The sequence below is a fragment of the Onychomys torridus genome, chromosome 20 (genome assembly GCF_903995425.1).
Source record: "Onychomys torridus chromosome 20, mOncTor1.1, whole genome shotgun sequence".
NCBI classification, from domain to species: Eukaryota; Metazoa; Chordata; class Mammalia; order Rodentia; family Cricetidae; genus Onychomys; species Onychomys torridus.
In genome coordinates this window covers 13,282,135-13,299,531 of record NC_050462.1, presented here as the reverse complement: position 1 = coordinate 13,299,531, position 17,397 = coordinate 13,282,135, and the positions used below count along the sequence as shown (strand labels likewise).

Genomic DNA, 17,397 nt, shown 5'->3' with positions numbered 1-17,397 from the left:
CAGCAACAGGGGAACACATACTGAAAAATACCAATAGTTGTAGTTGGAACGTTATTATGGCAAGAAATTACAAGCCAAGTTAAGGGCCCTGTCAGAAGGGGGAAATGTGTGGCAGGTGCAGGATCATGACCACTAATTGCCTCCGAGGAGAGTCCATGAGAAAGTAAGCAGTTCCTTTAAAGGAGGAGCAGTGAGCAGGTAGCAGTGGAAAGGTCCTCCTCAGAGATCCAGCAGGAGACTTTCAGGAGTTTCAAGCCCAGGGATGGCAAAATGGGGTCTGCAGTGTAGAGAAAGAAATGACTCCAGTCGCACAGCAGCTAGTGGTTTGAAGGAGATCAGACCTGCGTGTGGCAGGGGATGCGTTAGAAGGCAAGAAATGGTAACTGGGAAATGGAGAACTCGAGAGGCAGAGGGCATAGACAGGTTCAAGAGTTATTTATGAGCTAGATGGAGGAACTGGCAATCCACCCCATGCAAGGGTAAAGGACACAAAGGCAGGGCCTGGGTTAATATCTAGCTCTATTTTCTGGACTTCTGGACAACGCAGTACTTTTAATTGAGCCCCGATGAGGAATATTTGTGTGTAGTGAAGGAGAAAAGGCTGTGCTTTGCAAAGAATCAATTCTGAGGTTTGCAGAATATCCAAAGAAGTGCTCCTCAAAGGGTCCTGCAGGCCTAGGGTGCAGGGGAGGGGATTATGTTTAACTACAGAGGGGCCGCTCCACGTGGACCACGACCAAACCTCAGACAGGCTGTGCAGAGATGGCAGAGGAGTTACTGCAGAGTCCCAAAGGTGCACTTAATCCAGGGAGCAGCTCCTGCCTCGGACTCTAGATCGGGGGAGGAGTCTGATGAAGCCCGCTGTCTGTCATTCCCTTCTCAGCCTTTGTGCAGGATTCATCTGTCATGGTCACCTGCTGTAACCACTGGCAACACCTGCTCTTTTCTCATGCTCCCAAATTCATTAGTGCTGTGCTGGGCCTAGAGTGCCCCTGCTGCCTTTCTCCTCCTCCTCCTCCTCCTTCTCCTCCTCCTCCTCATTATTTTTTTTTCCATTTTTGTCTGGGTGCTTTGCTTGCATGTAAGTGCACCATGTGTGTACCTGGTGCCCTTGGAAATCAGAAGAGGCTATTGAATTCCCTGGAACTGTGAGCCATCATTTGGGTGCTGGGCAGCGAACCCAGTCCTGTGCAAGAACAAGTACTTTTAACTATTGCACTAAGCTCTCCAGACCCCTACTGGCTTCTTCAGAGACTGTTCATCTGCTTGGCTGGCCCATAGATGCTTCCACGGAAGAAAGGTGTTTCTGTGGAGCTGTGTTCCTTTCTGGATAAGGGAGGGGGCAGCTTGCGCTCTCCTTCAGAACACTGGACACAGTCAAGATCCTATTTAAATGACATGGTTCCACCCCAACAAAGAAATTATATTCCAAGGTAGCTGGTGACTTTCCAATAGCAAGTTTTCTGTTGAGAACAAACACAGCAAATCCTGCTTATCCAGGTAGCTAGAACATTTAAATTCAATGTGGAAGGAAGGAGTCTGCAGGAGAGAGGATAAAGATGTTAAGGATCCCTGCAGTTTGCCTGCTAACATGGAGGAGGTAGAAATACCAGTGGGTCCCAGAGACAGCAGCTGGGGAAGAGGAGGGTCGGGGAGATGCTGGTTCACAGGCCACAGTGGAGGCTGATGTCCCTGAACCCTCATGCTGTCACCCTTAGCCCTCAGAACACAATGGCTCTTGCCTTGTACACCTCCTGGCTCACCAGCCATGTCCCCGCCCCTTGCTCCCTCACTTGAGGAATCAGGGGATTAAGTTGTGTTATACCAGAAATGACCTTGACTCCATTCTGACCAGGAAAAAGAATATACTTATCAGGGTTTTTGATACCTGACCTGGGTTTTTCCCTAGCTGGGATATTGGGCATTGTCTTTCTAGAAGTTTTTTTACCTTGACCTGTAGTGCCCAAATCACGTGGTTATCTCTGAATCCCAGATGTCGTGTGTTCATTTGAAAGAAACAGTACTAGATTTTCTCTTAGAACGTGTGGAACTCGGTCAAGCAACACTGTAGTTTCTTCGGAAAATGGTCTCTTTTTTTATTTAAGCAACAATATTTCTTCCCCTCCATGTTTCTATAGTTTGGGGATTTGCCATCTCACATATTTTGCTGTTTTTTGCGTTGTGTTAAAGTTGTCAATGCTAAACGTTAACTGTACTCTTCATTCCTGTCCATTATTTGGTTTGTTGAATAGGTTCAGTCCTTTGTTTTTCTCCCCATTTATTGTTTTCTCATAATATATTTAGACACGAGGGAGGAAGTTGCACAGCTCCGTCTAAGCCAAATGAAAGCACACTGGAGTAGAGTGCAGAGTTCACGTCAGCCCACGTCTGTTTTCAAATAGCGATGCTTGCCCCACTCACATACATGTTTATACATTTCAAATTAAAACACAATTACCTCACTCTCCTCCATCCCTTTCCTCCCTCCAGCCCCTCCAAAGTCCTCCTTCCAACTCCTTGCATATCCCTCCAATTCCTAAATTGATAGCCTCTTTCTTTATTAATGTCATATATATGTGTATGTATGTGTTTGCACAAACATATAAATTTGCAGCCTGCTAAGGTTGTGTTTGTTATTTGTATGCATATGGTTTCAGGGCTGACCACATTGTATTGGACAACCAAGAAGGGGGCTAATTCTCCCTCAGCAACCGTTAGTTGCTTGTGGTTCTTTGTCTGGGGGTGGGATCCTGTGAGATGCCCTTTCCGCGTTAGCGTGTCTATCCATACGGCCATTGTCAGCCATTGTTCTGTCCTTGCTTAGTCAGCCATTCCTAGGAGACATTGTTTCGCAGTGCATTTCCTGGTTTTCTGACCCTTACAATCTCTCTGCCTCCTCTGCCTCAATGGTATAGATGTTTCCATCAGGATTCCTCACCATCTGCAGATCTCTGCCTTCTGTTCAGCTGGGATTTCTGTGACGGTCTCCATTTACTGTAAAGAGAAGGCTTCTTTGATTAGGGGTTGCAGCTACACTTATCCAGAAAAGGTGGCTTGTGACCAGCCTCTCATACACATTTTGTCATGAAATTAGACTGTTGCATCAGACATTCAGCACCCTGCAGGGCCTTACCCTGTCATTATTTCTTTGCTACATGAAGCTCCTCACAATGCACTGCTTTTTTGGAGTACATTGTCCTGGCTCCACAGATACGTTTCTACTTCTTAGTATTGGGTGGATCTTAGTAGTTCTAGAAAACCATTCACCATTTCTAAGTCCTTTCCTATTAGCCCTTCTCCATATTCAAAGTAGTAGTGATCACATATCTGAAAAAAGAACCATCTTAACCAAATGTGTCTACTTATAGCACATTCATACAAACGTATTTATATTTTCAATTGTCCCCCTAGGGCTTACCATGAATGTGTTCCCTTCCTTTCACTGTGTCAGGTTAGTGGGAAATATGCAGATTGGATAACTGGCCATGGAATCTCCTTAGAGATGCTGCTAGAACCTGGATTTTAATGACAATGTGGGCAGAGCTGTACAAATAAGGGATGGCAGGTACATTAGAACATGACTCAGCCACCGAGAGACATGAGGTTCCCGTTCTGAACCATTATGTGTCAGGATTATGCTTGGCTCAGCAGTGAGATGGCAATGGAAGATTACCCTTGAAAGGGGATGAGGGCCAGGCTGGCAGGGGCAGAGTAACCACTGGCAGTGGGCAGTGTGAATGAGGATGGGCAGCGTGGTCTTTCCCTTTAAGAGTCAACGTATGCTACTTCTCGGTTTTTCAGAGGATCTGCCTAACCATCTGCTAAAATATCTTGCAAATCACTAGGTGCTCCACACTCAAGACATCATGTCATCAGGAATTGTACCATTTCCTATAGAAATCAACTTGAGAGAAGGCGGGCACAGTAGTGCATGCTGGTAATCTATAATTCCAGCACTTGGTAGTTAAGACAGGAGCATCTGCAGTTCTAGACAGTCCTCAACTACATAGTGAGTCTGATGATGGCCTTGGCTACATGAGACCCTGTCTCAAAAATCTAAACAGGCAAAACAAAGCAAAACACAAATGAGCAACAAAATTCTCAAAATAAAAGGTGCTATGTATATGACCTTAAGGAACAATTGCTTTAATGTGACTTTTAAAAGTAGAGTAGTAGTCCTTAATAGTAGAATGCTGTATCACAGAGCATAAAGCTAAATGGCCCAAAGGGATAGGAAACACATTATTGATAAGCCATTATTAGTCCTTTATTTAAAGAATAGTAGAGTTATATAATTTTAATTCTAGAGAAATATGACCCAGAGGTAAGTTTCCAGTTTCCTTAGCAATTGTGAGGTCTTGTTAGACCCACAAGACTTAGGGGGATTTGAATTTATGAAAGATTTTATGCATTGAACTCAAAAAGAGAGGCATCCTACAGAGATAATTAATACTTACTCTTAATTAGATTCTACGTTCCTGGAAGGAATATGACCTGGCGGTAATGATTATAAATTATGGGAAAAAGACGTTGGACATCACATCAGGGTGCAAATCTCTATTTGGTATGGACCAAGATGAAAGTGGAGAGGAGGTAATTTGTTTTATTTTTTGTTTGTTTCTCCTTTTTATATATTTACCTGTTTAATTTACTATCATCAAACACATTAGATCAATCTGTCATCTTTACAGTACAGAAAGTGATTTCATTAAGAATTTCTTTAATTTAAAAAGTATTTTTAAGATAGAGTCAACGCTAGCATACTGAATAGTTATCCACATTCCAAGTACTGACTACAAGGTATATGAGGCTCCTCAGGGTTAGGGTTAGAACAAAGTCCACAGGCCATCATACTTTCCCATGAAGATTTGTTGTTATTTTCCAGGAACTACAACTCCCAGAATCCCAGAATGCTACCTGGTCCTTGGGCAGGTGGGGCTTACAGGTTAAATAACTTCAGGTCTAACAGTTCTGAGTGCATCACTTGAAGATATAAAATACCTAGCTGAATTTTCCAATCTCATGTTCAAAGTAGATTTATGAACATCCGTGATACCTAGTCCTGTCTAGGCTAATGAGGCTAGACATTTATGAGGCTGCTAATTTTGAGACTAATCTTCAATATGTGCTTCATAAGCAGGAGTCTTGGGGAGACTTAAGACTTTATTGCTCTGTGTTGAAATGATGCAGGCCAAGTGTGTTTGTGGGTCAGGTTTTGAGACACTTTTTGGCTTACCGGGCTTCTGAGGCACACCAGGCAGGACCTTTGGTCTCCTGCCTCTCACACTGAGTTAGATTGACTCCACATCTCCTTCCTGAGATAGAAAGCAAGGCAATTTGTTGGCTGGTAAGGTTTCCAAATCATCCTGAGTAGAGGATTTTTAAGCTGTAACATCTTTTGGGGGAGTAGGATGTGGGGCTTGTTTTGCCTAGGGGAAATTTTGATTAAACTGGAGGCAGTTTGAATTTGTTGTTTTCAAACCAATTGTTCGCTCTGCCCCCTTGTGTCATCCAGACCATGACTTAGGGCTCTGTGCCCTTGCAGTATGGTGGGTGAGTCTCACACCTCTCTCCCTGGAGCCGCTGGTCCAGCAGGAGGTTGTGACACTTCCCACTGACTAAGGTTGTAGGATCTGCTCACTTGTCAGAGGCAGAAATCCCTAGAACCACTAGAGACCTGTCTGAGAATAAAGAGGCTGAGAAGGTTTTGTTTGTGATAACAGGAGACAGTGCAGGTCAATTCTCAGTCCTAGGGAAAACGTGGTGGGGGGCCTGGGCACACACAGGCCAGTCCTTAATCTGCTAATTACTGATCCTGTTAGGTTTTAGTGAAAGGCAGTGGTGGTGGAAGTAATTAGCTGGGTTGTAAAGGTGCTCCTTCTGGGGAAATTAGAACAGAACAGAACGGAATAAAAGGATCCCCTCCTGGTGGCTGGCAAGGATTTTATTTTGAGGATCTTTTTGGAGGTGATAGCTACATTAGGAAGAATGCAGAGACTGAAGATGTGGCACAGTAGATGGCGTGCTGGCTTGGCATGCTGGAAGCCCTGATTTCCAGCACTTCACAAACTAGCTGTGGTGGAGCCTGTGGTAGTCCCAGCACTGGAGAGCTGGAGGAAGGAGGATCAGGAGTTCAAAGTTGTCCTTGGCTACTTATTGGTTTGGGGTCAGCCTGGGCTACCAAAGACACTGTTTCAACACACACACACACACACACACACACACACACACACACACACACACACACTTGCCGCCACCACCACTAATAAAAGAAGAGTGCATGTTCTGGAAGGGGCTTAGAGTGGGAGATCCTGGAAAAGGGGGAACACTTTGGTTCTGTCCATGAAACTTAGCACTTCTAGCTAGAATGCAATATCAGTTACTATAAATCACCAGTTCTTGTTGGCTAGCTGCGCAGATCACAGTCTTACTAAATAGGAAAGGGAGAAACAGAACATTACACGAGCTTTTCGAAAATGGCAATTTCCCTAGCATGTTAAAATACGTTTTTGACATTTACCAATGTTTCTAGGGTACTTGTTCTAAGAAAACCTCAAGAACCAAGAAGCCACAGCAGGTGCTGTTGCCTGAAAAGATAAACGAACAGCTGGCCTTGCTGGAGACACATCTACTCAAGTTGACAAAGCAATGTAATTTTTCCCTCTTGTATCTGTTTAGCATTGTTTCTGAAAATGAGAAACTGTTTTGTTGAAAGAATTAAGATGAGATTAGTATTTGGTAAACCCGTTAAGGATTATACAGTGTGTCTACATTATGCCATTAATCCTAACAACTCTTTGTTAAAAGGAGATTTCGCACTGCTCTTTACAGGTGTGCCTCATAAAGATAAGGGATTTACTTAGGCTTGCCTGGCTGTCTTGGACGTGGGTCTACGTCTTCCAGCTTTAGAGCAGGTTTTTACAACCTTGGCGATACTGTTATTTTGGTCCAGATTGTTCTTACAGGTGTCCTAGTTTGGGTTATCATCACTGTGATGAAACTTCATGATCAAATTTGGGAAGGAAAGGGTTTATTTGGCTTACATTCCCATATCGATGTTCATCATCAAAGATAGGACAGGAACTCAAAACAGGACAGGAACCAGGAGGCAGGAGCTGATGCAGAGGCCATGGAAGGGTGCTGCTTACTGGGTTAATCTGCTTTCTCATAGAAGCTAGGATCACCAACCCAGGGATGGCATCACCCACAGTGGGCTGGATCTCCCCTATCAATCATTAGTTAAAGAAATGCCTTAGAGCTGGATCTTAGGGAGGCGTTTTTTTTTTTTTTTTTTAAACTGAGATTCCCTCCTTTTAGATATCTCTAGCTTGTGTCAAGTTGACATAACACTGTCCAGCACAGTAGGGGTGTCTCTGTCCTAGGCACTAAAGGATGTGGGACAACATCCTTGGGCACTGACCATAGGAACAGGATACACCATCCATTATACTGTGGTAACTGATTGGGAAGCAAACATTGGTGGCAGTGTGTGAGAGGGGTGGGGATGGGGTGAAATCAGGAGCTGCTGCCTTAAAGGCAAAAATGCAAGGATTTCTCTCTTTTCCACCATATTTCTTGCCCATTTTAGGCTGAAGTTTTGAATTGAGCCTGATGTTATGTCATTCTCATAATTAGTAAGCATAGTTTATGGAAAACTGTAATTATTTAATCACCAACAAAGTATACTTTCTTAAAGTCTAAAGTGTTCTAGAAATGTGAATTATTTATTTTCATATCAACAAAACTTTCATTAAGAAATAAAATGTATTATTAGCTACACAGTAAATTCAGTAACAATAAAAGTGATTTTGTGAAGTGTCTCCTATGTGTGAGATACTATTGTAAATACATTATAAAAATTATACAAATTCTAGCCAGGCGGTGGTGGCACGTGCCTTTAATCCCAGCACTCGAGAGGCAGAGGCAAGTGGATCTTTGTGTGTTCAGAGGCCTGCCTGGTCTACTGAGCAAGATCCAGGAAAGGCGCAAAGCTACACAGAGAAACCCTGTCTTGAAAAACCAAACCAAAACCAAAACCAAAACCAAAACAAAAAACATAATATATATATTATATATACACACAAATTTTATATATATATATATGTATATATATATACATACACACACACACACACACACACACACACACACACATATATATATATATATATACACACACACATATATACAAATTCTATATAACACCCTCATAAGGAAATTGCTCTTATCTTCATTTTAAAGGCAAGAAAACTGAGGCAGAGATTCTAAGTACCCACCACCCCCACCAAATTTCACAGTTCAAAAGTGTCACAGTTGGAATGTAAAGCAGAGCTGGGCAGGTGTTGCACACCCATAGTCACAGCCCTCAGGAGGCTGAGGCAGGAGGACCACAGATTTCAGGCCAGCCTGGGCTACAAAATGAGTCCTTATCTTAACCAGGAAACATGGAACTTGACACTGGCTATGTGCTGCATACTCTAGTTTATAGAGTGACTTCATTAAGGATGGTGAAGGGACTCTAGCCCTTTCCCCATTGCTGTGCCTTGCGAAAAACCATTAGACGACATTCCTAAAGCTAGCCACCAAGGTCCATTCCTTTCTTTGGACACTTATGCCAGACTCATTCCTGAGCTGACTACCAAGGTCCAGCTATCAAAGTATTAAGTCCTCTTTGGCTGCCCTAATTAATACGCCCAATCAAAATTAAATACTTCATCCTACTGGCTTCCCCCTTTACGTTTATAAAACACCATTTCTCTATGGGCCATGTCTGGCTCCTCTCTCTCCAGAGACAGTCCTTTGTCCCCCAGGGACAAATATCCCTTGCCTCTCTCCCTTGTCGCCTTCTCCCTCTTCCTGGGTCTCTTGTCTTTGTGCCTTATCCCTGCCCTCTGTCCCTCCTTTGTGCTGAGAACTTGGCCTTGGGGTGTCCTCTGTTGATACCTGTCCCTTCAGATGGGGTTAATATGACTGCTAGATCTGGTGGTGGCTCCTTTAAATTTTAAGGAAAAGGAAAGCAAATACTTCATCTTTTTTTACCCACCTGCCAAATATGATATATTTGATATTTTAAGGCCCATGCTTTAGTATTTAGTTGAGTATTTCCCCTATTTAAAAAGATGTGTATGTTTTGGTCATTGAGATCCAAAGGGAAATTAGAATTTGCTAATGTTTCTACCTTAGACACCTCAACTGAACTCTCTGGAGCAGAGGACCCGATCTTTCTTTACCCTGTGGTTCTAAACTGGTCAGTGAAAGGCGCCATGAAGGAAGGTGAGTGCCGGATGGTGGCATAAGCCTCAGGTTGCTTCTGTTGTGTGTGTTGTATGCTCGGTGTTCCCACCCATTGAGAATATGGAGACTCTTGACTGCTAAGTCATGGAGAAACCTAATGAGGTGACTTGAAGTCTGGGAAGGAAGAGCTTTCCCAAGCACCTTCGAAGCGAACTGTGCCATTATGAAGAGACAAAGAGAAGGCACTGGAAGACGCAGCCGTCATTTTGAAATTCAGCTATGAAGAGCCACGGCATTTTGTTTAGTTCTGAGTGACAGGTGGTACAGATCAGCGTGAGATGTGGCCAGCCCTTTCTCTTGACAACCATATACCACAAGCAGCCTCAGCTAAATGGTTCTGAATATTGAGGTTTTTGTAGGATAAACCAAATATTCAGTGTAAAATATCAGTGACCATTGAAATAAAGCAGCAGTACTTCCAACTCCTTTGATATTTATAAATGAAAAATCTAACCATTAAGGGGGCTCATCCCATCTAACCAATAAGGGTTAGATGTAACCCTGAAGAAGAGTAACCCTCCTTTGGCTTTCACACGCTTTCTACCCTCTTTCCACAGTGTTCCCTGAACCTTTAACATAGGGGTTTGGACAGAGAGGTATCAGTTTGGGTTGGGCACCCGATGGCCAGTTGTTCTCTGCATTTTGACCAGTTGTGGCTTTCTCTAGTGACCTCTGTCTGCTGCCAAAGGAGGCTTCTTTGATAAGCAGTGAGAGGTACATTTATCTGTGGTTATAATTGGCTTTTCAATACCAAATAGTCCTAAAATCATATACATACATCAACACTATACAGACTCACAAGGTTGTACTTATATAAAATTAATGGTGTGTGTGTGTGTGTGTGTGTGTGTGTGTGTGTGTGTCTGTGTGTGTCTGTCTGTGAATAATAATTTTAAAAAGGAGGTCATGATTTGGATGGGGAATGGAGGGGGGATGGGAGAGGGTGGAGAGAGAGGGGAGGAATGGTGTAATTGTATTTTAATTAAAAATGAAGTAAAATAAATATGTGGGAAATCCAAAAGCAGATTAATCAATGTGCCTGTCGTGACTAAAGATGACTAGTACTAGGAACCTTTGGGCACCCATTACCAGGGCACACTGGTAACTAACTCTGCAATGAACTTCTTGTTTCTATAGTTATGAAATTCAAGCAAAGACCAAGATTCCTGGAATTCTTTACACAAGTTATGCTCAAATGTATGAACGATGAAAAGTTTCAGCTCACAGTGGAGCTCACAGCTCCTGTTTATGAGTTCTTGAAAAGGTACTTGCAATGCTAGTTCTGAAAAATGTCAACAACTTTTACTAAGGTCTATGAAAAAAGTGTGGGATAAATGCAACTGAGCTGATTGATGGAGAAGGTGTGTATGCCTGAGTGGATAACTAACTGACTAACTATAAAAATATCAATGCAACTGAACTAAGGACCCTGACTAGAGCCTGTGCCCATCGCCAATGACAAACAAAGCAGTCTGTTTCCATTGGTCAGTATGAGTGATAGCATCTCTGTAGGCTGTCAGCTCTCTCTTGTGGGAGGTTGAGAGTCTAGCTTTGCACATGCATCATGGATGACTGGTTCTGTCATAATGAGTAGAGCCATCCCTTGGGGGTTTCATTGTGAAGGTCTTAGGGGTAATAAGCCTTGAAGCTGCTCCTCTATTTCCTACGCTGGAATGACTGTCTTTACTCTGAAAGACAATTATAATGTCCCATGCCAGTTATAAGTGATGCCAGATACATCCAACTTGTCTTCAGACCACTGACAAGTGTGCATGTCTGTCATCATGGAGTATAAACCTATTTGTCCCATTTGAGTAAAAATAACAGCAAATAACATGAGGTTTATTTAAACAATGGCACCCAAAGAGAAGGGAATCAACACAGAAATGTTCTTTCTAAAATAGGTACCTCATTTATGAAAGCCAAAGCTTGGAATATGTTGGTATAATATTCTCAAAAGATGGAGGAGACTGTGTGTCTGTTCAGTATAATACGCCATGGTAATTAGAAAACTGGTTGGAATTATAAAGTTGTATTCAAATAAAAAACAGTCATGACTTGTGAAAAGCAGAAGTTGTTTGCAGTGTTTGGGCAAGTTGCAAGGACCATGAAAGTCAGCAATAAATAACAACAACAACAACAACAATAATAATGATAATAATAATAAACAATAGCCCTTCTGAAAGGTGCAGAGGTGTGAGCACTATCCCAGCAGCGTTACAACATCTGAGCCTGGAGACTGAGAAGCGCAGCAGGCTTAGGCAGTGGCGTCCTGTGAACTCTGAGGTCAAGGACGTGTGTTTGGATGTCTTCACCAAGTTAGGGGTGGATAGGGACAGACCTAAAGAGGAAAGATACAGACGTATGTAATTAATAGGGTAAATTTAACCTTCCAACCTGCAGAGAATGAAGATGTCTGAAAGCTTCTAGGAGGTTAATGATAACAAAAACCCAACATATTGGAGGCGACCAGAGCAGCAGGGGCCGGACCCTTAGCCTTAGAATCTTCTGTTACAGAGAAGGAAAGATGGGGTCAAAGGAGTTTTTGTTAAAGTCGGGAATAAAAAAAAGTGAATTGAAGTAAGGCATAAGTAAACAAAAATAAAAGTAGAAACGCATCAATTCGAAGTTGGTTTTAAGTCAGGTCAGTTGCTACAAAGGATCATTCTTTAGAAATATGAATAAAATAAAAAAATCCGTGTAGTATAATAATAAAAGGAGAAACACAGGTCACAGGAAGAGAAAATACACTGAAAAATCTAGTTGAAAGTGACGATTATCTGGAAACATCTATAACAACTGAGGAAAGCAGCAGAAACATTTGGATCCTAAAATTTGTTCAGGACAATTCTTTCTTATTTTAAAGAAATGAGTGAATGCCTTTTCTTTGTCATACAGCTATTCACCATATAGTGATAAAGCTTTCCAGTAAACCCAGCGCAGAGAGAAAGCAAGAAGAGAAAAGTACAAATCAAGTGTTCCGAGCAGTATAGAGAGGCAGAAATCCAAGATAAATACTAGCACATAAGTTCAGCCATAAAATATTTCATTCTCAATGCAGATGGAAGAAGAGATATGAAAATGTAATTATTATTGGTACTCAAAAGAGCCAGTAGGCATTTTCTAAAATTGATCAGGTAAATTTAATGATTCTTCCTGTAAAATGAAAGTCAGATGATTTTCTATTAAATTAAGCCCCAAACAAGGAAACCTATTTTACCTTCTGACAATTATCATTGCTCTGAAAGTTCTTGCTGTTATATTAAGAAATTGGAGTTAGAGCTTTTGTGATTACCACAGCATGGAGAATTAAAAATGTTTGTTAAATGGATTCCACAGTGAAATGCTCTGAAAATGGAGATACTGGCAAATAATTGCTTCTTTTAACTTAATCTAAAGATAATTACCAAAAAAATTGTTGAATTTTGTAGGTTAGATGCAAAATTAGTAGTTTTCCTGTATGAACTTGAAAGTATAATGTAAAATCCCATTTCTACAGAGTACATAATTAAATTTACCAGAGATTGTGAGGGAGTGTTGGCTAATATGAAGAGGAACAAACATAATTTTATATAGGACACACGTATGTATTTTACGTATGTTATATGTAAAATGAAAAGTCAGTACATCACTTTCTAGTCAGACATAATTTTGTAAAGGTTTCTGTTATCTTAAAATTACTTTGTTGGTCTATTATAATTTCAATACAGATTCCTTCAGATGAATTGTAGAGTGGGCTGGAATAATGAATGATATTTGAAGAGATAGAACAAAAAAAGAGGATTAGAATGTCCAGTCAAGAATAACAGAGTCGTGCTTGTGAAATGATAGGCAAAGAGCCAGTGGGTTAGAGACAGCTACTAATAAAAATAAACAAAAGAATGTAGAAGTCCCAAAGTAAATATTAATGTTTAGTACATAGAAATTTGGGAATGTGATTTACCAAAATACACCACAAACAATGTAGAAAGCCCTCAGAGCTACACGGATCTGTGAGGAGTTGTGGAAGTGGAGAAGCCCATGCCCTTGATGGATGAAGGTTGTGCTATGCACAGAAGAGATGACAGCTGGCTGAGAGCATGCATCTTTGGCCTTCCATCTCTGTCTGCAATAACATGGCTACTGTTACATCGCTCATCTGGGGCTGAGAGAGAAGGACAACATAGCAGAGAGACTTATCTGATATTGAAAGTGTTAGGCAACCAGCTTCAGGTGCAGCTTGGAAGTGAAGGAGTCCCCATGTTCCCAGCAGTCACTGGTCCAAACACTATAGCTTAACTAGATGAAATATCTGTCTAAATAACTGGGGTAATCTCAGAACTATTGCAACTGTGTGTGGGTCCCATCCAATCAGAGGGTCCGTGATGGTCTTCATAAAAACTAAGGTGAGGGGTCAGGGGCTTGCTCAGTGGATAAGAACACTTGCTGGATAAGCATGAGAGCCTGAACCTCATCTCCAACATTTATGTAAATATCACGTATGACCAAGCACACATACAAGAACATAGCTAAAATAGCACCCACCACCCTCCTAGGTTCAGAGAGAACTCCTGTCCCAAGGAAGTATGAAAGATCAGCCAGAATATCTCATCTTACCGTCTGGCTACCATATATCTGCATAGTTGCTCATTCAAACACACATGTACATATAATAAACACACACACACACACACACACACACAGATAGAGAGAGAGAGAGAGAGAGAGAGAGAGAGAGAGAGAGAGAGAGAGTAGTATATAAAACTGTAGTATGATGCCAGCCACTATTACAGACAAAATACATTTTGATCATACAGTGTGCTCCAACCCACAGACCAGTTATCTAGGCTCATCCAGCCATTGTATTAACCTTGTAGCTGCATTTCACTCAACTTTCTGGTTCCCATTCATCATGTTAAAACAGAATTTTGCTGTCTGTAGCAAGAAATAGAAATTCCAGAAAATGTATGCATTTCAGGAAATATTAGCGGACAAATGTCAATCTCAAGATACTGAGAGAACTTTGCCTGGAGAACGAATCTGCTGGAAGCCATGATGGGAAGATAGAGCTGAGTGCTCCCAAGAGGAACAGGAAGAAAGTTTAGCAAGGAGCAGCGGTGGCTGGGAGTTTATTCAGGATGGAGATAAAAAGACTGAATCGGTCAGAAACAAGACAGTTTGTCTAGGGCCACTGTGATGTGGCTTTTGTCCTGATAGTGAAGGAAAGTAACTATAGATCATTTTCAGTCCAATTCAGTCCAACTTATACCATACTTTGAGCGCTCTCCTCTGTCCCTGTGGACATGTGCCCTTTTCATGAGTTTTCAGTATGAATGACATTGTGCTATGAAGATCTCAGATGCCCTTCATGTCCAGGGATCCACACCTAAGTGATACATGGAGCAGGCAGTCTGGAACCCTCCTTTTTTCACAGTTTCAATGACAGTGTTCTTTAGAGGTTTATTACTCTGAGGTTGTTGCCCATATTCTTTGCATATTTTTGACTGATTTTTTTTCTTTTTGTGTGTGGATTAGGAGAAACGAGTCCCTCATTGGAGTAAAAAGGTTAAAATGTAAGGACAGTGTCTTATGTAAGAAGGCACCCAAATCTCCCAAGAAGTATAAAGCTATAGTTATCGAGATTGGAAAAGTAAGTTTTTTTTTTAAAAATGTGTTTTGAACTTAATTAAGTTGATGAAGATATTATATATCTAGAGATGGTTGATTATATTTTAATTTGTTGGAATGTGAAACCGAAAAATACCAATAGGTATAATTTTATAATAAATTATAAATTCTTTAATAATTATATAGATGTTCTCATAATCAGGTGTTTTTGTCTAAAGGGTCCATTTTTACTTTTTGTAGTTATTTATTTTTAGGTGTATGGGTATTTTCCCTGCATATACATTTGTGTTCCGTCTGTGCATCCGGTGCCCACAGAGGCCAGATGAGGGCCTAAGATCCACTGAACTGGACTTACAGATGGTTGTGAGCCAACATGTGGGTACTGGGAATTGAACCCAGGTCCTCTTAAAGAGCAGCAAGTGATATTCACTGCAGAATATTCTCTCCAGCCCCTTGATAGTAATTTGAATTAAAGAATGTAGGAAAGCCAGTGTGTTTCATGGTTAGAAGGTGAACATTACATTATGAGGAGGTAATAGCTTTATGTACCAATTTGAACTTGTAATATTTATTCTCTCTCCCTTGAAGAGTGGGGATGTATCAAGAAGAAGAAAGAAGAAAAAGGAAACTTTAAAAGAATTTTTTTCTAAGAATCCATCCATTCATGATCTGTCGGAGCAGGATAGGTATGAATGAATTGTCAGCACTGACTTCCTTGAGGTTTACTCCCTGCTGGGCACTCATTTGGGTATTAGGGATATACTGGAAAACCTGATACTATGAGATAATAAAACCCAATGGGTCATACTGAAGACATGAAAGTGTGTGTGTGTGTGTGTGTGCGGTTAAAGAAAAAGACTCCAGTGGGAGAGAGAGGGAAATGAGAGAGGGAAATGGAGAGCAGAATGACAATTTTCATTATGTAAATTATGAGACTGTCAAACAATTCAAGTGCGAGAACATCCCTGTTTTCAAGGATTTACACACTAATGATAGAAATGCAGTAGTCAACACAAATTACAGGGTGCTGTGAGTAGACTGTGCAGCAGAGTGCTGGCCCTACAGCCAGTGGTGTCAGCCAATAGTTGAGACCAAGTTATGAACTGCTTTTTATTTTCAGAGGACAGAACTTAAAAAATATTTATTTTTATTTTATGTGTATGAGTATTTTACCCTCGTATATGAATGTGCACCATGTGTGTGCAGTGCTCATGAAGGTTGGAAGAGGGTATACCGAACGAACCTGGGAGTTACAGCCAGCTGTGAGTGCCATGGGGGAGGTACTGGGAACTGAATCCTCCGGAAGAGCAGCCAGTGCTCCCGAGTGATGAGCCATCTCTCCCCTTAGATGACAGTCTATTTTAGATGGTACCATTGATTGGGTCAGTAGATCCTGCTGTCACTGCCACCTTTGTTATTTAATGACAATTCATGGATTTAGTCTGGGGTCTCTTCTCATTCCCATGAGTCTATTTATCTGTTTTCTGAATCAATAACCTCCCATTGCAATGACTTTGGCTTTAAAGGAAATGTTACTGTCTGACAGAATGCGCCATGTTAATTTCCTTCACACGGGTCTTGAATAATCTTCTATGAAATAGTTCACACTAGCTTGCTGAATAACAGGAAGAATTCTATTGTGAATTTGAAAAGAGAATTTGGCAAGTTTTGTTTTGTTCCTTTGCAACACTGTGTCTTTCTTTGAGAGGACAGACTGCACCTGAAGATCTTGTAAAGTTTTTTTTTTTTTTTTTTTTTTTTTTTTTTTTTTTAACACATGGTGTGGTTTCTCCCTTGATGTGTTGCTCACCTTTTGTTAGTTATAGAAAGCACTATTTTTGTATGGATCTTAAAATTACATTTCTGAATTCTCTATTCTTTGAACAGAGATATATTAGAATCCTGGTATGTAGATTGTGTACATGACTTGATAATTTATGCCTGGGCTCAAGTGTGTCTGTGTGGATGGTCAGAGCATGTACAGGGGATGAAGGTCTGGCTTAGTTTTTTCTAGTGGTCAAGCCTCTCATTTTTTTCTCATTGCTTACAGGCTAAAACCTTAAGTGTAATCCCCCAAGTCCTGTGACATGGACAGAGCTGTAATATGTATCTTAAAATATTTTTCATTTCAGATAATTGAAGATTTATATGCATTTATGAGAGATAGACCCATAAACCCTTTACCTAGTTTCCAAGTGACTCTGTGACTCTTTACAATATCACAAACCAAGACATTGGCAGTAATGCAATCTGATTACTTTATTCAGAGTATATTCACCTTTATGTGAATTCATGTGTGTGTCTCTCGGTATATATGTTTAGTTCTATGCAGTCCATAGGACATATGTGGCCATTGCCACCGTGGTGATAGGTCTTGTTGTTAGGGTACAATTGAATATTAATATCCACTCAGGTGATGGAACATTCTCTATTTTGTGCAGCTGTGTACAGACAGTACAGACACCTGTCTGTACTACAGGATGACGCCTGTCCTCC

General features: G+C 41.1%; 1 protein-coding gene across 1 annotated transcript in view; it reads left to right on the top strand.

Annotated features, from left to right (window-relative positions):
• Cfap54 (cilia and flagella associated protein 54) overlaps positions 1-17,397 on the top strand; it is a 286,067-nt gene that overhangs the window by 91,948 nt on the left and 176,722 nt on the right. Inside the window, exons 27-32 of the mRNA XM_036170056.1 lie at positions 4,468-4,593; positions 6,533-6,650; positions 9,184-9,273; positions 10,432-10,558; positions 14,809-14,923; positions 15,490-15,587. Of these exons, the coding sequence (XP_036025949.1) occupies positions 4,468-4,593; positions 6,533-6,650; positions 9,184-9,273; positions 10,432-10,558; positions 14,809-14,923; positions 15,490-15,587 (674 nt within the window). The remainder of the gene's footprint in view (positions 1-4,467; positions 4,594-6,532; positions 6,651-9,183; positions 9,274-10,431; positions 10,559-14,808; positions 14,924-15,489; positions 15,588-17,397) is intronic.